General features: G+C 41.0%; 1 protein-coding gene across 1 annotated transcript in view; it reads left to right on the forward strand.

The window, feature by feature from the left end:
- Window positions 1–22,379, forward strand: part of USP24 (ubiquitin specific peptidase 24) — a 73,613-nt gene that overhangs the window by 48,873 nt on the left and 2,361 nt on the right. Inside the window, exons 39-66 of the mRNA XM_033152025.1 lie at window positions 119–310; window positions 1,310–1,427; window positions 2,386–2,530; window positions 2,774–2,893; window positions 3,956–4,081; window positions 4,606–4,704; window positions 4,815–4,897; window positions 6,345–6,486; window positions 6,960–7,079; window positions 7,509–7,729; window positions 8,232–8,356; window positions 9,714–9,855; window positions 10,783–10,933; window positions 11,333–11,428; window positions 12,669–12,772; window positions 12,872–12,985; window positions 13,595–13,691; window positions 14,449–14,565; window positions 15,076–15,168; window positions 15,860–15,962; window positions 17,198–17,319; window positions 17,481–17,594; window positions 18,537–18,602; window positions 18,975–19,041; window positions 20,345–20,426; window positions 21,072–21,147; window positions 21,238–21,324; window positions 22,208–22,318. Of these exons, the coding sequence (XP_033007916.1) occupies window positions 119–310; window positions 1,310–1,427; window positions 2,386–2,530; window positions 2,774–2,893; window positions 3,956–4,081; window positions 4,606–4,704; window positions 4,815–4,897; window positions 6,345–6,486; window positions 6,960–7,079; window positions 7,509–7,729; window positions 8,232–8,356; window positions 9,714–9,855; window positions 10,783–10,933; window positions 11,333–11,428; window positions 12,669–12,772; window positions 12,872–12,985; window positions 13,595–13,691; window positions 14,449–14,565; window positions 15,076–15,168; window positions 15,860–15,962; window positions 17,198–17,319; window positions 17,481–17,594; window positions 18,537–18,602; window positions 18,975–19,041; window positions 20,345–20,426; window positions 21,072–21,147; window positions 21,238–21,324; window positions 22,208–22,318 (3,233 nt within the window). The remainder of the gene's footprint in view (window positions 1–118; window positions 311–1,309; window positions 1,428–2,385; window positions 2,531–2,773; window positions 2,894–3,955; window positions 4,082–4,605; window positions 4,705–4,814; window positions 4,898–6,344; window positions 6,487–6,959; window positions 7,080–7,508; window positions 7,730–8,231; window positions 8,357–9,713; window positions 9,856–10,782; window positions 10,934–11,332; window positions 11,429–12,668; window positions 12,773–12,871; window positions 12,986–13,594; window positions 13,692–14,448; window positions 14,566–15,075; window positions 15,169–15,859; window positions 15,963–17,197; window positions 17,320–17,480; window positions 17,595–18,536; window positions 18,603–18,974; window positions 19,042–20,344; window positions 20,427–21,071; window positions 21,148–21,237; window positions 21,325–22,207; window positions 22,319–22,379) is intronic.

A 22,379-nucleotide genomic window follows, 5' to 3' on the forward strand; every position in this document is an offset into this window, starting at 1 on the left:
CAAAAAGTAATTCTGTGTTCATTTTAAGCTAAATGATATCTTTTATATGAAACAAAATGTTAACCTAAGTTTGTCCATCTGTTCTGTAGGCTTAACCCATGTGGTTTTTCTTACCTAGCTTCAGAAATGGAACAACTAAAGATTAGCCCAGCTGCTATGTTGGAGGATGAGATCACGTGGTTGGATAACTTTGAACCTACCCGTGCTGCTGAATGTGAAACCAGTGAAGCTGACAATGTGCTGTTGGCGGGACATTTGAGGCTTATTAAGACCCTCCTGTCACTTTGCGGAACAGAGAAGGAAATGCTAGGTAACTTGCTTTCAGTGCTTAGTTGTGTCATTACAATGTTAAACCTAGCGATTTCTTCCTCGCTGCTGAGATCGCTCAGGCTTCAGATCACCAAAATTCCTAATATGTCAGGTCAGGCTGCTTGCATCTTGTTGCCATGGGCAACAAGAGTTCTAATTTTCACAGTGGAAAGAGAATGGTTTTTCACTTCCTTTGTGGAGCAACGTTTAAGCTTTCAGGCAAATAAGCAAATGCAGCAAATTTGCCAATACAGTGGTACCTCAGGTTACATACGCTTCAGGTTACATACTCCGCTAACCCAGAAATAATGCTTCAGGTTAAGACTTTGCTTCAGGATAAGAACAGAAATCGTGCTCTGGCAGCGCAGCAGCAGCGGGAGGCCCCATTAGCTAAAGTGGTGCTTCAGGTTAAGAACAGTTTCAGGTTAAGAACGGACCTCTGGAACGAATTAAGTACGTAACCAGAGGTAGCACTGTATGAACAACAATCTCTTAGGATAAGACCTGAGTGAGCAGAGGTTGTCTCACTTTCCTGCCCCCTTAGAACATACTTCAAATAGCATTGGTCTTAAATGAAAATTATTTGCTGTTTTCCACATTTGATTCATAGTGCTTTGGTCATAAACTAGACAATTAGAACAAGAATAACAGTTCTCTGGGGTGTGGAGGGCAATAGCTATATGTGTAGCTTACAATAAAACAGGAACAGCATGTGATGCCATTTGATCATCATTGCTTAGTTATTTTAGTAAAGGGAGGGGAAACTCTCTGGTGGCGGTGCTCTTTAAATACGGTGAAAGCTGCTATAGTCTGGCTTGTGTTCCGCCAAAGTGAAGCTATCTGTTCTGACTGGCAGCATTTATCCAGTAAGACCTTTCTCAGCTCTACTTCCTATGACCTGTTTAAGCATGATCCCTCACTGGACACCTTTTTCTTGCATGATCATTTATTATAAATCCTGTAACAGTCAACATTGAACATAGTGTTATTCCCTTTATAGGTTCGTCTTTGATCAAACCGTTATTAGATGACTTCCTCTTCCGAGCATCTAGGATTATTCTGAACAGCCATTCTCCAGCTGGCAGTGTGGCTGCCACTCAGCAAGACTTTCATCCAAAGTAAAGAGTGCATGAGGACTTCTGTTGTATTAAACAAAGAAGCACAGAGGGCTCGGGTCTACCATCCTTGAATAGTCAATCAGCTTTGTGCAGAATGGAACAATTTCCTTTAAAAAAAAAGACATTAAAGTAGACTTCATGAGCAGTGCTTGAGTGTGCCGAGAAATTAAATAACTGAGAATAAATGTGGTTCCTGAGAGAGGCTATTAAGAAACATATTGAAATACTACTTAATTATAAATCATCTATATTGCTCTCATGTCCTTTATTACATTTTTAGAACAGGATGTTCCATATCTGTGGAGAATCACATTTCAGATTCTTGAAGATTATTAAGCAATGTTGTAAATGCTTCTCCAGATCTATTTATTTTACTGTGCGTAATTTGAATGGCTATAGTCGGTCCATTACAAAATCCAAAGGGCTCAGTTGTTTTAAAAAGCAAAGTTCAATCCCTCTTTCAGAAGCACAAAGGCACCTGAACAATTTATTGAACCGTAGGGCAGGTATAACTAACCCGTGCATTATCACAGTCCATCACTCCCTCAAAATGTTGAATGCGATACCCAGAAACAAAGAAATTGGGTCAACTGTTTTCGTAAATTTCTCTTATGAGTGTAACTTAGCCACTGAGCTTGGGATTTTATGCAGAAATCTAAGTACTTTTCTGCTTAAGTGTCATTTTATTTATATCCCGGAACCAGCCTTTCTTTAGGAGGGAATGATAAGCACACAGACTTTTTTTTTTTATTCCTTGCCTTCCTCTGCAAAATAAATAACATCCACTGGTCCAGGAAATAAAAATGCCCTGAACGGTTTTTAAATTGGACTGCACAGATGGGCATTAAACTTTACTTGGATTCCCTTTGGCAACTATTGGAAGTAGGTCATTTGATATATCTTGCTAGCATGAAAACTGAATAGGCAGCATGAACAGATTCTTTTTGCTCCCTTCTAGGTGCAGTACAGTGAATAGCCGATTAGCAGCATATGAAGTGCTGGTGATGCTGGCAGATAGCTCGCCTTCAAATCTACAGCTTATTACAAAAGAGCTGCTCTCTATGCATCACCAGCTTGATCCAGCTCTTTCCAAGGAATTTGATGTAAGTGGGTTACTTCAATGGAAGTAAATTTTTTCACTCCAGCTATGTATATATGAAGCTTTAAGTGTCAGATCTTCAGAATGGATTAAATCACGAGAGTCATAGAATTGTAGCGTTGGAAGGGAGCATAATGAATACTTTTGGAAAGTCTCTTGCATATTCAGTTTTTCAAATAATTATATCCATTAATGCTTTAAATCTTCTGTGCTACAAATTTCTGCTCTTTGCCTCCCTATCTTCCAGTATCTCCCACCTGTAGACGGTCGATCCATTTCAGGATTTGTGGGGCTAAAAAATGGAGGTGCAACATGTTACATGAATGCAGTCTTCCAACAGCTCTATATGCAGCCAGGACTTCCCGAGGTAATCTTTATTTACTGTTGTTAAAGCAAATTCTTTTGGGGTGCCTGTTAGCTTCACACATATAGTATGGACTCTGGGAAGGAAGGAGTACTGAATCATGAAAATGGGCCACAACTCTGAGGTAAATCCAAAACTACCTAGTTCAGAAATTACAAGGCTGAGATTCATATGTAGTAAATGAGGGGATCTCTAGCCTTGGTGGTAGAGTTTTGGCTCTGAGGCACATTTAGAAATCCAAAACTTTCTGGGACACCATAAAATGCCCAGGTCACAGAATAAAAACTGTTGACGCTCACACGGGCAAAACACTTGTGTAGATGACAAAATACAGGCAAAACAAACATGCAACATCCCCAGAAAAACACATACATTGCAAAATAAACACAATAATAACCAGGCAAAACACGTACACCCCAACAGCGACAAAAAGCATAACTTTGGAAATAATTAAAAGCAAGGAGAACACCCAGCCCCAAACAAGAAAAGCAAATTGCACACAAACACAAGCACCAAAAACAAAACAACAGGAGAAGCACACACACACAATTGCTCCATCATCCCCCAAGCCTCCCAGACAGCAGCAGGATTCCTTTTCTTTTCTGAAAAGGTTTGAAGGCTAAACACAGAGCTGGAGCTTGCTCACCCTCTTTCCCCTTCCTTTGAAGAATACCTCTGGGTCCACATGGGCCATAGTTGGAGCACAGTGGCATTTGAAGCCCAGGCTCTTGCTCTGCTTTGCTTGGAGAACAGATAAGGGAGCCTTGTGATCTCTCCTCCATTCAGTTCCTATGAGGGGACAGAATGAATTCCAGTCCTTTGAGGTAGTGCAGTTTAGTGAGAAGCCTCTCAGTGAGGCCAGCCATGTGGCCCTACTCTTTGTCCCTTCCATCTTCCTAACCAGTATGCTTGTTGAAGGTCGGAACAGCTAATAAGGAAGCTCTGGGTATGTTGAATATTAATATTAAATACCTTGGTTACTGCTCTTACCAGCTCCTGTCAAAACTGAACTGTTCCTCAGTGTGATGCATTTTCAATAACTTTCCTTGCCATTTGTTTCTAAAGGCATTGCTTTCGATTGACGATGACATGGACAATCCCGACGACAATGTGTTCTATCAAGTTCAGTCACTCTTTGGTCACTTAATGGAGAGCAAGCTGCAGTATTACATACCTGAAAATTTCTGGAAGGTAATTCTCCCCACCCCAAATTTTTTAACATGTAGATTTAGGTGTAAACATACTGAAATGCAGCAATACTAAAAGGGCTCTTATCTGTTTGAATATACAGTCATACCTTGGTTTTCGAACAGCTTAGTTCTCAAACGTTTTGGCTCCTGAATGCCGCAAACCTGGAAGTGACTGTTCCTGTTTCCGAACTATTTTTGGAAGCTGAACGTCCGATAGGGCTTCCACGGCTTCTGATTGGCTGCAGGAGCTTCCTGCAGCCAATCAGAAGCCGTGCTTTTGTTTCCGAATGTTTTGGAATTCGAATGGACTTCCAGAACTGATTCTGTTCGACTTCCAAGGTACGCCTGTAACATATAGTTCTCCCTATTGGTCACAATTCAGTGGTGCAGATAACTGGGGTGTTCTCCTTTCCTTCCACTGGGAGGCAAGCTTTTTCCAGGGAACTAAGATGCATCTGCTGCTTTCCCTTAAGAGTCTCAGTATTTTAAAGCAGTGACTCTATGGAATACATTTTTATATTTTAGATCTTCAAGATGTGGAACAAGGAGCTCTATGTACGTGAACAACAAGATGCTTATGAGTTCTTCACAAGTCTTATAGATCAGTTGGATGAATACCTCAAGGTTATTTTTATGTTTGTTATGGTGTTATAATTACACAGTAATTATTTTCATTAAAAGCCGCTTCATGTACAAGTTAGTTGCTATTAGCATTTTTTTTTTATCTCTTACAGAAAATTGGACGAGACCAAATATTTAAGAACACTTTCCAGGGAATTTACTCTGATCAGAAAATCTGCAAGGACTGTCCTCATAGGTGGGTGAGTTTTAACTAGGTTATTCCTAGTTATGGGTAGCCTGCTTGGAAAAGGAACTCTTAAAGTTAACTACTGGAACACTGTAGGAGAAGTACTTGGTTTTCATCTTTGTTTAGTGCCATTCAGTGACTTCATTTTAACGGAGTAAAAGCTCTTGATAAGTACACTGCTGATTTCCTCCCTCGACTTTTCCTCTTCCAGATTAGCACAATTCAGGCATGGAATTCTCCTTTCCACAGGCAGGGCCATGTCAGTCATTTGGCCGCTTTCAGCATTCCATGGGATATGGCCTACCCAGTCCTAACCCTGCCTGTTCTGCAACTGCACAGAATTCTTTCAAGGCTCAACCATTTCTATCCTCCCTTCCCTGGATTATATGGGAGAGGAGCCTGATTGTTTCTCAGTCAATGCATTACATTAGATTTCTCAATTAATTTCTCAAGCCTTTATAATTCTCATTAGAAGTGTGCATGCACACGAAAGCTCAAATAGTAACCATGGTTAGTTTTTAAGCAGCAAATCCTACACCAGGATTGAAATTGCAGGCAGGATAGGATGGAGCCATGAGCCTATAGCCTGCCATCTTACAGCACAATCCAAACTCAAGATCCTCTGGGATGAATGGGTTTGTTTCTGGCAGATTTTGGGCTTCCTCAGTTGGGGATATGCTGGCAGAAGTCTTTCACCCTCTCTGAGCCAGAGGGTTGCTGACAGAAGTCTCAAAAAAGGGAGGCATTCTGAGGGCCTGGCAGAGGTGGAACATGGCAAGGACAGACCTTTTCCAAACCCCTTTGCAGTTAAGTCATGTGGCCTCACAATCTGGCATAATTTAGCCAGCAAAATGGGTGGTGTGAATCATATTCTTCCTTCACAGAGCTGGAAATAGGTTTAACTTAAGCCAGTGTAAATGAAGATTTTCTACACTTAAGATTAAGGGATGCGGGTGGCACTGTGGTCTAAACCACAGAGCCTAGGGCTTGCCGATTGGAAGGTTGGCGGTTCGAACCCCCACGACAGGGTGAGCTCCCATTGCTCAGTCCCTGCTCCTGCCCACATAGCAGTTTAAAAGCGTGTTAAGTGCAAGTAGATAAATAGATACCACTCTGGCGGGAAGGTAAACAGCGTTTCCGTGCACTGCTCTGGTTTGCCAGAAGAGGCTTAGTCATGCTGGCCACATGACCCGGAAGCTGTCTCCCTCAGCCTATAGAGCGAGATGAGCGCCACAACCTGAGTCGTCTGCGACTGGACCCTAATGGTCAGGGGTACCTTTACCTTTTTTTACATTTAAGATTGCTCTGTAAACCATCAAAAGAGATGATAAGCCTCATGTCTGCAGTGGGTTTAACTGTTAAAGATATTGCCAAAAAGCGACATCTCTTAAACCAAGAAACAATAGAGTTTGTAGTATTGTACTCTAACCCTTTTTCATTATCCTCTTTGGTGTAGGTATGAACGAGAGGAAGCCTTTATGGCACTCAATCTAGGAGTCACTTCATGTCAAAGCCTGGAAATTTCATTGGATCAGTTTGTTAGAGGAGAAATTCTGGAAGGAAGTAATGCATATTACTGTGAGAAATGTAAAGAAAAGGTAATGCTTCCCACACACCCCTCCCCTGGTGACAGTTAAAATACCTGTGATATTCCAAGAGAGAGACAACCCAGGGTGTGTTAATACACTTAGAGATCTGTAGAATGCGTCTAGTCCAAGCCCTCAAGTTTAATGTGTGCTTGTTTTTATCACATCGATATTCTGCGCTTCCTTTGATGAGTACTGGGGTAGTATATATATATATGGGGGGGTGTCACTTCAGAATATTGGTGTTCTGGGCAAAGCAGAGACAAAATATTTGTATGTTTGAAAGTTTTTGCCTTTGACAAAAGGTGTGTAGTAAATGATTTGATAAGGAATTAGTAGTTAGTCTTTAGAGAATAGTTTTCCTGCTCTTTGATTCTATCAACCTAAATCCATAATTGTAAGGTCACTTCTCTACAGTGAGCAGGAAGTATGCATTCCCTGATGCTAAAATGAGTAGCTGGAGGTGACTCTCTTCTATTTTTAAGAGAACTACAGTAAAGCGGACATGCATTAAAGCTCTGCCTAGCTTGTTGGTGATCCACCTCATGAGATTTGGATTTGACTGGGAAAGTGGACGTTCCATTAAGTACGATGAACAGATAAAGGTAAGCACAGCTGCTTTTTATTTCTCTAAAGGCATTTTCTGGAACAGAATCTTTACTTCTCACCATTATTTATTCTGTTCCAAGTATGCATGTTGCCCACGGTGTATCTCTGTCCCTCTGATAGGCCTTTAACGTTACCTGCCCTAACTACTAATGGTGCTTGCAGAGTTTCAAAAGAAGTGATTGTGACTTGCTTTCTGAGCTGAAGTCCATAATCTTCCTCACTGGAAAAAATCGGAAGTTCCATGCAGAATCCTGGAAAAACAGACAGACCTTCTGGTTTGCTCTGTGACTCTCTGCATCCCATAAACTATTTCCTGTGTTCAACCTTTAAAGATTACGCGCCCTGTGTTTTAGGTAATTAAAGGTTTAGAAACAAGTAATAGGGCTCAGGTTTAAATTTAATCTGAAGTGTTTCCTTTCAAACAGTTCCCCTGGATGCTGAACATGGAACCCTATACAGTTTCAGGAATGGCCCGGCAAGATTCTTCCTCAGAAGTTGGCGACAATGGGCGACACGTCGATCAGGGAGGTGCAGGATCCCCACGGAAGAAAGTAGCCCCTACAGAAAACTATGAGCTGGTTGGGGTGATAGTGCACAGCGGTCAGGCTCATGCAGGGCACTACTATTCCTTTATCAAAGATAGAAGGTAAGGAGAAAGTCTGCTCTGGACAGGCTCTACTAGTTCTTTGAGTACTTTAAAGCAGCTAAGACCATGCAGTGTTAAACTTGCAAACTCCTCTTAGCAAATACATCATTTTTGTATAGCACGTTTTAAAGCTCTGTATGAAAGTATACCAGTATGCTTGAAAGTTTTTGCAAATGTAATGGGGTAGCTCTGGCTTAAAACAAAACCAGAATCTTCCTTTCAAATGATGTAAGTGACAGGAGGAATAATCTTTATAAAGCTTTGAATCATTGTATGAAACGGACTGGTGGTGAATGTGTCTGCCATTTTGCTGTTATTTCTGATCCCTTTACATTCAGATCTGTTTTGTTCCATATTTGATTTTAACATGAAATCATTCTCAATGCAGATTATCTCTTTGGTAGCCATGAGAATTGGAAAGCTATTAGGAAACTTTTTTGAGGTTTTTAAGCTATCATCTTTGACAGTGAACATGGCTTGTGTTTCTGTGTGTTACCAACAGGGGATGTGGAAAAGGAAAATGGTTCAAATTCAATGACACAGTTGTTGAAGAATTTGAGTTGAATGATGAAACTTTGGAGTATGAATGCTTTGGCGGAGAGTATAGACCCAAAGTTTATGACCAGTGTAAGTATAAATTTTGTGTTCCATTATCACTTTCCCCTGCATTTGAATCTTACTTCAGGGCTGAGTTACAGGATCACAGTTGCTGGTGTGGATTTTCTAGAAAATGTGGATTGATTTATTTTCTAGTGCCCCTAAATTGATGAGGGATCAGTGCACATTTGGATTATGCACACTCTCTTTTTTTAATTTGCAGCTTGCACTTGGTTTATGAATTCATTTTATGTTATGCTGGAAAAATATCAAGGGTGCCATCCAAACTTGCACAATCAGGTTGCCCTTTCTTCTCCTCCCCTTGCAGCCCCCCTAAAATATGTCCTAGAGCAGTGTTTTTCAACCTTTTTTGGGCAAAGGCACACTTGTTTCATGAAAAAAATCACGAGGCACACCACCATTAGAAAATGTTTAAAAAATTAACTTTGTGCCTATATTGACTATATATAAAGTAATTTTTCCATTTTTCCCACGGCACACCAGGCAACATCTTGCGGCACACTAGTGTGCCGCGGAACAGTGGTTGAAAAACACTGTCCTAGAAGATCCATCCAACCCATACTGTTCCAAAGAATTTTTTAAAAAAATGTGGTGAAAATAAAAAGCAAACCAAAAAAGAAGCTTACATTATCTGTTCCAACTCTCTTATGATAACCTGAGTTCCTATAGCAAGGTTTATTGAAGGCAGGTTCATAATTCTCAAGCTTTTGCTTAAAAGTTGCACAAACGTATGTGAAAGTTTGGCATCTGTCTTCAGAAAAAGTTAATCATATTACTGACATACAGTATGGCTGCTGTCCTATTGTTTTTTATTCTTTTCATATGGCTCCCTAACAAATTAGGAACTGAAGAGTGTAACTGGTGTGATCAGAGTTGCTACACAAACACATGCTTTTTCTACACAGAAGGCATTTCCATGTAGGAAGCAAAGTGAAACATGTGTGTGATGTGTAGTGTATTGCTTCTTGGCAGCACGTTCACACACACACACACACACACACACACACACACACAGAGAAAGAGAGAGAGATACATGTATATCAGTGCTGTGCTGTTTCCTGCACAGACCTCCTTTCTTGGCCAAGGGGGAGTGAGCAGAATGTTTGATGTGAAACGGAAGTGAGCCACCTGCCTTTGGAAAACAAAATGCCATGGAAAATGTTACCGTTTTCTCAGCCGCTGTGGCTAATGACTATGGTTACTCCCCCCCCCCCAATTGCTTGTTGACCCCCTTAATCGGCAGTTTATCCTTTCCCTGTTGGAATGCGTGGATTTCCATTAACAACCGCCTGAAAGTTGTAGTTAGGCCAGTGTTCCTGCTGCAAGAATCTGGTCAGTTAACTATAAGGCTATCTCTTCTTCACAGCAAATCCATATCCTGATGTTCGCCGCCGCTACTGGAATGCCTACATGCTCTTCTACCAGAGAGTCTCTGACCAGAACTCGCCAGTTTTGCCAAAGAAAAGCAGAGTTAGCGTCGTGCGTCAGGAAGCTGAGGACCTGTCTTTGTAAGTTTACCTGCCTCTAACCCCGGTTATTTGATCCCTGCACAAGCAGAACATCTTGCTTCCCCTCCAATTTCTTTTTATGTGTGTGTGTTTTTAAGCTACTTAACCAGAAGCTTATTCCTTCCATGGGGGACCTCTGCAGAATTTATAATCTTCTGTTCAGAGGAGTACTCTTGAGGCTATAATTTGGTTACACATAAGCTCTGGACAGCTTCTGTGAGTATGTTTATGACTAGGGGCATCCATGACATTTAGGAGGTGGGTACTATATGAAGGAATAGGACTGTACAAGCTACAGTATTGAAACTTTTTAAAGGTATAACCTTGAAAAATTAGAACATAACCATTTGGAGGCAAATACTTGCACCATGAAACTCAAATCCTGCTAAAACGGCCAAAAAAAACACTTAGTCAGAGAAACCTTTGGTTTTCTCTTTACCTTGTTTCATTTTTTCCCCTTAGCAGGGGGATGGCCAGCTGACTCTTATGAAGCCTATTTTCACTATGAAAAGGAAATGGTTCAGTTATGAACATCATTGGGTATTACAGATACAGTGTATTAGTAGTAGCAGAAGCAGAGCTGTGAGAGAGGGCTTAGCAGGTTGTTGAATGCATAGGAGCATCTGTTTAGAGCAGTGTACTCAGCACCACAACAGTAAACAGCCCTGGAGACCTAATGAAGGAGAAGCTACACTGGCTTATTACAAAACACTGCTCCACAGCCTGCTGCCCTAGCAAAGGATGCAGAATTGTAGCCACAACCAGCCATATAATGAGTTCAGGCCTTCCATACGCAGAACGTAAAAGTTATGATCAACTGTGCATTGCTAGATGCACAACATACTTGAGAACTTTGGCTTTGCACTTTGTCAAGCAAATGGAAGAATATATTTTCAGCATTGAGCTCACATGCGTTTTATTTCCCAGGTCTGCTCCATCTTCACCAGATGTTTCACCACAATCATCACCACGGCCCCATAGACCCAGTAGTGACCGTTTGTCCATCTTGACAAAGCTGGTCAAGAAAGGGGAGAAAAAAGGCTTATTTGTAGAGAAAATGCCAGTTCGGATATATCAGGTAAACAGTGTTAATGGCAGCTAGATAACATTATGAAAATGTCAGGTATTCACAAGTTCAGTCGTGTCCGACTCTTCGTGACCCCATGGACCAGAGCACGCCAGGCACCCCTATCCTCCACTGCCTCCCGCAGTTTGGCCAAACTCGTGCCAGTCGCTTCGAGAACACTGTCCAACCATCTCATCCTCTGTGATAATAAGCTTGGTGATAATTACAGCTAATTCAGCCCAAATCATGCCATTTCAAACATACAGTTTGAGATATACATTGCTTCTAACATCCTGCTTTTAATGATGCTTTTGTTTAAAAAAATGTAATATTTTCTGTAAGATAGTTTTAGAAATTCTAAACATATCCTTGACTTTTAGTTCTAAAACCAGACATGTGTTGTCATTGCAGATGGTGAGGGATGAAAACCTGAAGTTTATGAAGAACAGAGATGTCTACAGCAGTGACTATTTTAGCTTTGTTTTATCGTTAGCTTCATTAAATGCTGTGAGTGGTGAATTTTATCTTTCAGATACTAAGTGAAGTGAATTGCTGAGGCTCAGTGGAGCCAGAACAAGATAAACTGTCCTTATTGGGAAGAGGGGGAGAAATTAAGACTATCCAGCAGCAAACTTCATTTTGAAAAATGAATGCATTGTTGATATAGCATACTATGGCATCTTTGATTACTTAACTGCAGTTAAACATATGTTCAGTCCGTGATTATATCTTTTAGGGGCGTTCATTTCCTGTGTGGGGGCCAAATTACAGGGTGATTTGTGGGGCTGCCCTCCACCAAGTTGGATCAAGGATCCCACAAAGTTTTATGTTGTTCTGTCACATTGTTTCTGTACTTTTTTTTCTCATATATCTGTGTTTTCCTACATCTCTTTGCAAGAGGTGAGGCTGTCCAAAATGTTGTTGAAGGGCTCTAGATTGTGTTTTTTTTTGTCAAAGCACAGCAGTGTAGGACATTTTAAGAAGTTAGAAGCTATTCACACACAAATATATGTTAGCTTCTGTGTTGTTCTGCTTTAACAAAAAAAAGTAAAACACCAAAACTCTGCAGCCAACATTTTACACACCGTAAGGCTTATCGTAGGCCTGTAAAACCCATCAGAGGACACAACCACTGGAATAAAAAGGCTGGTATGAAGCCTTTAATACACAGTCCTTTAATTATTGTATGAAGAGAAAAGGCAAGAGACAAATACCTGCTTTCCCCACCCCTGTAAATTTCATCCACTTTGGTCAAGGGGGGGGGGAGTTATACCATTTTTCGATTCTCCATCATAGTGACTGGGAACCTCAGAACTTTGTTTACAGAAAACAAAAAACAGATCAAATAGCAGGAACCAATTTGAAAATGGATCAGAATTTTAAAACACATACAGTTACAAGGCAAATCTTGAGGCCACTGCACACACTGATAGTTTGGTTTGAGCTAAAGAGGAAGGTCCAAAAAATGAGAAAAAGTTTGTGTTGGATCGCAGCTCCCAGAGCATAATCTAAAGGACAGAAGCTGTTCTCCCCCTTTCTTTAAACACCAAGGAGCTTAGCGGAACAGTGGAAGTCACCAGACATTTGACAAAGCCTTTTTCTGAAACCTCGGATAATTCTCTTCACCTTCTTGTGCCATCCTAAAACTATTTTGACACCATCTCAGTTCCAGTCTGAAAACTGTTTAAGAATCTTATCAGAAAGACCAGTACTTGTGGTGTTATGTGATGCACTTTCTTTTTCTTAGACAAAGTTAAAGCACCCCCATTACCCATCTATGGCAAGAGTAAGTTTACAACTAGCAGTCCAGTTCCTCTTCCAGACGTGTCTGCGAACCAAGAAAAAACTCAGGTAACACTTTTAAAAACTTGTTAAAAGAGAGAAAACGTATATTTCACATATTGAAGTCTTGCTGACCTTGCTGTGATTGGTTTTTTGTGTTTTTTTAAGGGTTGACATAGAAGAATGGATTGCAACCATTGATGCTTTGGTTTCTAAAAGTTATGAAGCTTGTCAATGGTTGGTTGAATATTTAGTTGAGGCAGAAGGGCGAGAGCTCATAAAGTAAGTATCAAAATAAGTACACAAGTCTTAACTATTATGTACTACTTGCTTATCCTCACTAGAGGCATGTACCCAAAAATTTGTATACTTGGATGAATAAGCCATATGAGAGAATGATCTACTTGTGGAGAGGCAGATAGCCTTTTAGATATATTTTCTGGCAGGAGTTTTAAATATAATTTATGACATGAATATAAAAATTGCTTGATCCATTAAGTGCACAGTGAGTCAGAGAGAGGGGGGGGGGGAGCATGTGTCTGCTCCAAACGACAAGCTCTGTCACACTGAATGACTTTCAGTGGAAAGCCTATCTACATTGCTTTAGGCAGTCAATTACTGCTTCCTTTTAATCTGTCTATTTTGTTATGGTATTAAATCCTGCTGATTTAAAGAATTCCTGTCAGACGCACATAGATATCATTTACATTCTATGAGGCACCTTCAGTTTGGCTATTAAGTGACCGTATCCAGTCTTTCTACTCTCAAAGAAGTGTAAATATTGGATTTCACACTTAAGTAAAAGGCAGGGATTGCAGATTTCTACTAGCACATGAGAGAGATGGATTCTATCGCGCATCTTCATTTTTACTGCATGTGTGCATTTTTCAGGACTTTTCTGCTGGAATGCAGTGTAAGAGAGGTGCGAGTTGCTGTAGCCACCATTCTTGAAAAAACCTTAGACAGTGCCTTGTTTTATCAGGAAAAGGTCAGTAATATGTAACTGCTGGTGTGTGAAACATTTCATTGCACTTCAGAAAATTGTATGCTGCTGCTGCTTCATTAATGGTATATGTTACTTCTTCCCCACCCCTCCGCCACCCTTGCTCTTCTATCTTATTTCTTTAGTCTGTTCACTACCAGAACCTTGTGACTAGTTTCAGACCTTTGCAAATCCTATGGTTCTGTGCGGTATTGTGTTGTGAGAAACTCCTACTTAAAAAAAATTAAGTTTCTGTTCTTACGGCTGCAGAGATCCATTTGAGAATGTATGGGTGACGTTTGGTAAAATCTCAGGAGGTGGTTGGTGGTCAGAGGAAGAGGCTTAAATGTCCTGCCTAGGTCCTTGCATACACACGCACCAAAGTTGTTGTCACTGTGCTCAATACCGAGCTTTTTAAGCTTGAGTGTTTTTACTTAAATTTGCTGAGCCAGTGGTCAGACTTGAAAGTGTTATAGTCCTTCTATTCTAAGAGTGTATATGCTGACACCCTTCTTAAATAAAGTTATTTTGTTCTAAGGATATATGTGAGTCCTGAAATGTATGTAATAGAATTGTTCGGGGGGGGGGGGTGTTAAGGAAGCAATGCACAATGGCCAGCTGAACCAAGCTGCCTGGCATTTGTCTTAAGCAAGCCTAATAAATCCATAGGCACTAGGCGCCTTTTGTACTTATTGTTAAATGTGCCTTGATTAAATCCCCCTTCCTGATAATACAAGATCTCCCCATCTCTACTTCTCAACAGTTGAAAAGTCTGCATCAGTTAGTGGATGTGCTGCTTGGCCTGTTGGACAAGGACGTCCCTGAGAACTGCAAAAACTGTGCCCAGTACTTCTTCTTGTTCAACAATTTTGTACAAAAGGTAAACCAAATACTCACTCTTCCACTTCTCTCTTTATTTGCCCTATGTCCTAGAACAAATTTATGTTATGGGTAAACATTACCATTATCACATAAAGGTAGATTATTTTTCTGGATTTTTTATATAGCCATTTACAGTTTAAACCTGTTACAGGTGCTCAAATCAAGCCCTATTGACTGGAGAGCATGCCTTTCCCCAGGTGCTTTCCAATGGTCTGTTGCAGTCTTTAGGGCATGTGTTTCCAACTGTCAGGACTTCCTTTCTGTTCAGAGCATCCTATTGTTAACACTGGTAGGCAAGCAAGCCTGAAAGAAAAAATGTCTGAAAATCACAGGGAATCTGGTGCTGTGGAGCCATTCAAACCCTGCCAGTCAGTAGTATTTAATTTAATCATATGTGTTTTTGCAAAGTACCGTACGAGGCATAATAAGGAACCATAATCTAAAATGTGCAGGCATGCTCTGCATATGGAAACAGATGTGACCCTATGTTCTGTTTGTCCTTTCACAGCAGGGTATAAGAGCTTGTGATCTCCTTCTCAGGCATTCTGCCTTGAGGCATATGATCAACTTTCTCCTTGGTCCTAGCCGTCAGAATAACCAGGTAATGAGAGGTGCTTAATATAATCCAGTAGTCTGGGTAGCATATTTGTGTTGCCTTCCGATTACCACCACTGCTCCTGTACCTGAGAGCCCAAGAGAAGCAGCCAAGGAAATTTAATCTGTGTGCTCATCTACTCCCTGCAGCTGCTTCCCTTGGGCCCAGCTCTGCACTGCCAGCAGCATTTGAGGCAGGAGGGAGGCAGAGCCATGTGCCTGGCTTGCCTTGGCAGCTGCTGGTACTGACTGCCTCAAGCCTGTAGGTGGCTCAGCACAGCTCAGCCCTGTTCTGAACTTGCTGCATGCATTGCTTCTCCCTCTTGGAACACCTTGCCAATTATTGGGACAAGTTGCTGATAGAAGGCTTTTTGCATTAATCAAACAGAAGTGGGTGTCTGCTTGCAACGTGACCTGATTCATGGTGTGATATGCCTATGTTCTGCTGTACCATAAAATTGAGTCTACCTTGGAAACTCAAAATGAGTTTTCCATATAGTACCCTATACTTTGCTACTAGTATATGAACACAGCTGCCGCTTACTTAAAGCAAGCATGTGATTGGTTTTAGAATTGCTCGTCCCTTAAAATAATAATAAAAAAGACACAAAACTGAAAAGTATGTTCAGGCAATGATATTTAAACAGGGCTTGCAAAATAAACTTCTGCTGTTTTTTATTATTGTCTAACAAAAACAGAATCGCAGGTGGAGTTCAGCACAAGCACGAGAGTTTGGGTTCCTCCATAACACCGTGGCACTGCTTGTTTTGCACTCTGATGTCTCATCACAAAGGAATGTGGGTAAGTATTTTATTTCAAAAAGTTAAATGGCCGCTGTTAATAATAATGCAGCTTGGCAGATCTTCAGTAAAGAGATTAAACTTCCTCAGTTTACCCACCAAGAGCAATTCCTGGTTTTCAGTGACTATTTGGAAGGAGTGTACACCAGCCGCAATATTAAACTTTTTATCTGCAGCTTTGGGAAGCAGCCTGATCTGTTTGGAGCCACTCTGAGTCTTTCCAATTCAACCCATTGTTATTCAGAGCAGAGCCAAATTAGATCTGTTAAAAATTAAGCCCTGTTTTCTCAACCCCTTCATGATAATGGGGAATCTAAAAACAGTGCTTCTCCCACAAGGACAGACTTGACCATTTTAGGGTGGGCACACTAGTAATTGCGGGCGAAGAAAAAAAGTGCTAGATTCTCAGGAAATATTGAGTGTGGGGAATGTCGCCCCTAGCAAAGACCCTAGTGCCCAAATTGTTATTAGGGGGTTGAGCTTCTGCCTCGCACAGACATTTGTAGGCAAATTCTCTTCTGCCAAGGAGACTTGCATGGAAATGGGTTTCTGCAAAACAGCACAAATCCCTAGGAAAAAGGGGATTTCTCCCAGCAAGGACCTGTTACCATAAGGGTCAAAGGGCTGATCTTCGGCCTCTTTCCCACTTACTTTGAGACACCAGTGGAAATACTTCCATTCACTTGCATAGAGGAAAACATGTAAAGAAATAGCTTTCAACCCCTCCTCTAAATATCTGATTGGAGTGCTCTGGGAAAAGAAATCAGTGTTTCAAAGCTAGACCTGTTTCTCAGATTCTACCACCTCTCCACCCTGCTGAGCTTTGGGAGTTTCCCCCAGTCAGCTTGACTTAGTTTCTGGGAGGCATGGGGTGGGAATCAAGGCCACAGAGCCACCTGGAGGCTTAGGGAGTCCCCAGTCCGTCTGGAGGCACCATGCTAGCAGCACAGTCTGATGTGGGAATCTTCCCCAAATCACTCTGATTCACCTTGTAATTTGCATTATACAGAACCAGTGCACACCCCTGTTGTTTACTCTCTGCATATAAAGTTGCTACTCAATAGAAGTAGTGGTTCAACTATTTTCTCAGGACACAGGCAGGTGGGGGTGTCTCCTCATATTTGTTCAGGAAGGCCGGAAAATCACGTGGATCAAAATTTTTGCTATCCTCTCCGCCACTCGTCCCTCTGCATGTTTCGTGCCTCCATATTTCATTTCTTTTCGTTTATTTTTCAGCTTCTGGTCTGTGTGTTCTGCATTCACCCCTTAGCATTACCACCTCTGGGCCGCTCCTGGCCCTCCATGAAGAAGTAGAAGCTTTACTGTTCCTGCCTGAGGGGAAGCCTTATTTAATGGAGGTAAGCTACTGTTTTAGGCCTATAAATTACAAAGGTTGGGTTGGGTCTTAAAGAACATTTAAAAATAAATCTACAAGCTTCCCAAAGCTGGATTTTTTATTTTTTTATTTTTTTTAAGAAAGAACGGCTGCCTAATCTGACTCTTTGTGTTTCTTCATTAGGTGATGTATGCATTAAGGGAGCTAACTGGATCGTTGCTGGTCCTCATTGAGATGGTGGTGTACTGTTGCTTTTGTAACGAGCACTTTTCCTTTACCATGCTGCATTTCATCAAGGTAAGAAGAAACCAGTCAGGCTACACTTTCAAAACACAGCCTGTTCTACGTTGGTGCCTGAGGCATGTGTGTGCACGCATGTCTGTGACCGTAGCAGTTCTTTGCAGTACAGAATCAAATTGCCTGTTGCATAATCTACGTATTGGCAGGTGTCAATTATTCAGAAAGAAAGAGCTTATTTGCACTTCACTGTACACATTAGCTATTGTAGCACATGAAAAGGCTCTGCAAAAAAGTATGAATAGCCAGAGCTTCTGGCGTATTCCTCCATGCATTCAGACAGAGGAATGCATATTAATTGCGTTTGTATCCCACCCCTTTTTGCCAAGGAGCTGAAGGTGGCATGCATGGTTCTTCCTCTCCTCAATCCCAACAACCCTGTGAGGTAGGTTCAGCTAAGAGACTGCGACTGGCCCAAGGTTACCCAGTGAGCTTCATGGCCAAGTGGGGATTTGAACCCTGGTCTCCTAGGTCCTAGTGCGACATATTTCATTTTTATAAATGTAACTTACTTGATTTTACGAGAGCACAACTTTTATATTTGAAATGGCAAAACAAACAAAAATTGCTTAGTTTTCAGGAAGCAGATCTTTATGGTTTTAGCCCATAGTTTGTACTCCTCTCACTTCTCTAATTTTCCTATTTTATATGTTTTGTTCTTGCTGCCTGTCCTCCAGCACCCTATCCTTTGAACCAATGCTCTTCAGGGAAAAAAATCACAAATAAAAAATTCTTCCCCAGAACAAATTGAAAAAATATATATATTTAAATGTATTTCTCTGATGACACAGGCTTCTGATAAAAGTGCAAATATCTAGCCCCCACCTTGTTATAATTTAGGTTTTTTAAAAAAATGCAAAATCATATATGAATTATTATCCTAAATCTGATATTCATGTACGTGCCCTTCCACCTGCTTAAATCTGCGTCTTTAACTTACAGAATCAGCTGGAGACTGCTCCACCCCATGAATTGAAGAACATCTTCCAGCTTCTTCATGAGATATTGGTAACTTAACACACCTTAATACCAAACAGGTTTTTTTTTTTTTTGCTTGTTTGTGTTATGCTGTTCACTCAGTCGATATGCATTGGAGTACAGATGAAAATGCCAAAAACGAAACTAATTTATACAACCAATGTGTCTTATGTCCATACGGATTTTCCCTTATCTGGTTTTTGCAGTGTCATAATATTATTTATCTTGATAACATAACAATGGATATAATCTAGCCAAGGTAGAATTGAGAGAAAGCCCTATTGTGCAAGCAGAAGTCCTTGTACTAGTGGAAAGACTTCATTGGGTACAACCAAGAAATGTATAACTATACGATAGATTCCAATTGTCTGTATAAACTAATTGTTCTGTTCCTTTTCACAGATTATTGAAGATCCTTTGCAAATAGAGCGGGTCAAGTTTGCATTTGAGACTGAAAATGGATTGCTGGGTGAGTAAACCCGCTGTGAGGTGTTAATGGATCCAAAGAACCTTGTAGCTAATTCCATGCATCCAAAGAGGATTTGGTTTTTTTTCTCAGCTTCCTGGCAAATCACTTTGAAATTGTGGGAAACTTCCAAAACACATAATTGGCAGGAAGAAAATCAGTGGCTTAAATCCAGTGGTCACACAAGTGAAAGGCAGGTTGCACAACCAATCTTCCTCTTCTTTCCACCTTGAAAACTTTCAAGGTGGGTGATGGGGCCATGTGATACAGAGCAGCAATGCAGGAGAGAATTCCCCCCTTCCATTGAAAATGGTTCAGCCTCACCAGCACCATAAAAAACAACAACTTATGGGCAGGGTTTTCATTTTGTACAGAAGACTGTGGGGGGAGGAAGATCATTTGCGTAAGCAACCTTACACTTCCACAGCTAATGGATACTGCTCACAATCTCTGTCCTTGAATATATTCAAGTGAATACAGTGGTACCTCGCAAGACGAATGCCTCGCACAACGAAAAACTCGCTAGACGAAAGGCATTCGCTAACGAAAGGGTGACACGCAAGACGAATTTTTCTATGGCCGTGCTTCGCAAGACGAAAATTTCAATGCATTTCTATGGGAATTAAATTCCTATGCATTCCTATGGTCGTGCTTCGCAAGACGAATTTTTCGCAATACGAAACGACTCGCAGAATGAATTAATTTCGTCTTGCGAGGCACCACTGTAATTAGAAACAAATTTATTATGTGTGAATTCAAAAGGAGCTATTTTTTATTGTGAAGACTTGATTCATATAGAAACTGAAGCACTTTTTATCATTTTGACTACTACGTCAGAAGCAGGTGGCATCAAAAGAACAGAAATCCTGTAGGTAACAGTGGGGGGGGGGGGTATGTTGGTAACCAGGTTTCATCATCTTTAATTGCTCTTTTATAACCTAGGTTGTAATCACACAGCTCATTGTATGTTTTAACTAGAAAGGGGATCTTAACATTTTGTTGTTGTCAAGTAAGACATGAATATAGGCTAAATTCATACGTTGCACCAAACTATGCTTTTGTCTAAGTTACTGAACCGTAGTTACAGCTATTGTCTACAAAAGCTGGTGCTGCACAATGAAAATGAGAAATATCTATGAAAAACTGCCTGAAATGATGGTTTGTCTGTGGAACGTTTTTAAATTACAACCATGGTTTAGATTCTACACTTTGGTTAGTGGTCTGACATGAAGCCCAAACTTGAACGTAGAATCAAATCTCCTGAAGTCTTCAATACTGATTAATCTCCTTTCTTTTCCTTCAACAGCACTGATGCACCACAGTAATAACCATGTGGACAGCAGTCGCTGTTATCAGTGTGTCAAATTCTTGGTCACTCTTGCTCAGAAGTAAGTATAACACTCAGTGAAGTGGAAGTCAGTGTGTTCTGTTCTTATTAAGTCACGTGCTTACAAGAAGCAGCTGTGTCTTCAGCAAGCCTTTGCCAGTTCTCTTTTATCCTTTTTCAGGCCCAAATAAAAATGTGTAGGATCCATTTATAATCTAGATAAAGGGTCTGCTTCTTGTGAACCTGTGATCCAGGAAAGACTAGTTGTATGGATACCTAAAGAACGTTAAGTGCTGTGCATTCAGTTGCATTGTAATAGTAGCAGGCTCAGAGAAAACACTGTACACAACAGCAAATATGAAGCCTGTGTTGTTTGAAAAATAGTGATGTTCTGTCATTTGTAAAATCGTCCTGTCACTGCAACATATCATAGGGGAAAGGCTTGCAAATAGCCACTCAGCTGACTGACTGTGACAAGAAAGAATTGCCCCTGTGTGACAAGGAAGGAAAGCTTTTGTAAACTGGAAGAATTTGTACTTTGGAGACATTCTGAAACATGGGACTCCATCCTGCTCTGTATTGCAGCACACAAGCAAAGACAGTGAATTGATTGCACAGCCAGACAGTTCATAAAGTATGAAAAGGAAATGTGATCCTAAATTACCTTCAGATAAATAGTTTTAATAATTTGTTTTGGATTTCAAAGGTGCTCTGCTGCTAAAGATTATTTCAAGGAGAATTCCCATCATTGGAGTTGGGCTGTACAGTGGCTTCAAATAAAGGTAATTTAAACCCTTTCGTTACAAGTTTATTCACGTGACTATAGTACTGTTCCCCAGTTTCCATTAATGGATGCTTTCATATTTCCCTAGATGTCTGAACACTACTGGGCTCCACAGAGTAATGTATCCAATGAAACCTCAACCGCCAAAACCTTTCAGCGCACTATTTCTGCACAGGTCAGCCTAAATCTGACACTCTTTACACAGAATCTCTGTGGGCTGTAGTTACCGTGTGTGTGTGTGTGTGTGTGTGTGTGTTTATACAAATATAATGAAAATGGTAATGCTGTCTAGCATTTTTGCTCTCATGTGCAGAACTCTGTCTAATTACTATGTAATATTGGCCGATGATTGCCAAATTTTATTTATGAAAAGCACAGCAAACTTGGTGCACAAATGCCTCAAGCTACATGCATGTATGCATACATTGCCAGCCTTCATAGGCTTGAAATTCATTAGCATGACTGATTTTTAAATAATTTCAAGTTGCCCATTGCTTTAAACATTGAAACAGGACTGAAGTGCCATAACTTTCCCGTTTGCTCTTTTAAAAAATAAACCTCATACGGCAGGGGTGGGGGACCTTGGGGCCCAGGAGCCGAATCCAACTCTCCTGCCCTCTCCGCATCTCGCCCTCAGCGCTCTCCCCAGGCCACACTCCTCATTTGTTCTGCTTTTGCATTTGGAGTGCTTTGGCCCGGCAGTGTGTGTGAACTAGCCTACTGTGCAAAGGTGAAAGCTGTATTTGTTGCTCCTCCCCCTTTTGCTTCTGGCTCCGCCCTCCACTGCCATGTGGTCCTCCAAGGTTGCACAGAAGGGAATATGGCCCACAGGCTAAGAAAAAGGAGCCCCTTCCATGCAGCATAGCAAGGGATTTTTGTAAAGTCTCCTATATGAGATCGCTACCATGTGCTTTAAAAAAAAAAAAAAAAAGTTTGCCATATTTGAACCAGTGCCAATTTATGCTTGTTTGCAGGTATTGCATTTCTTTTTCCTGGTGAGCAGCAACATTGTGTAAAAAGTATTTACTTGGCTCTTAAGTCCTGTGGTTTTCCTTTAGGACACGCTGGCATATGCCACAGCCTTGCTGAATGAGAAGGATCAATCAGGAAGCAGTAACGGATCCGAGAGCAGCCCAGCAAATGAGAATGGTGGCAGACATCTACCACAGGTAAAGGACAGGTGAATCTGTTACCTGCATGCTTGCTGCTGTTGGCTTCCTTGTTGGCATT

Source organism: Lacerta agilis, chromosome 6 (genome assembly GCF_009819535.1).
Source record: "Lacerta agilis isolate rLacAgi1 chromosome 6, rLacAgi1.pri, whole genome shotgun sequence".
Lineage (NCBI taxonomy): Eukaryota > Metazoa > Chordata > Lepidosauria > Squamata > Lacertidae > Lacerta > Lacerta agilis.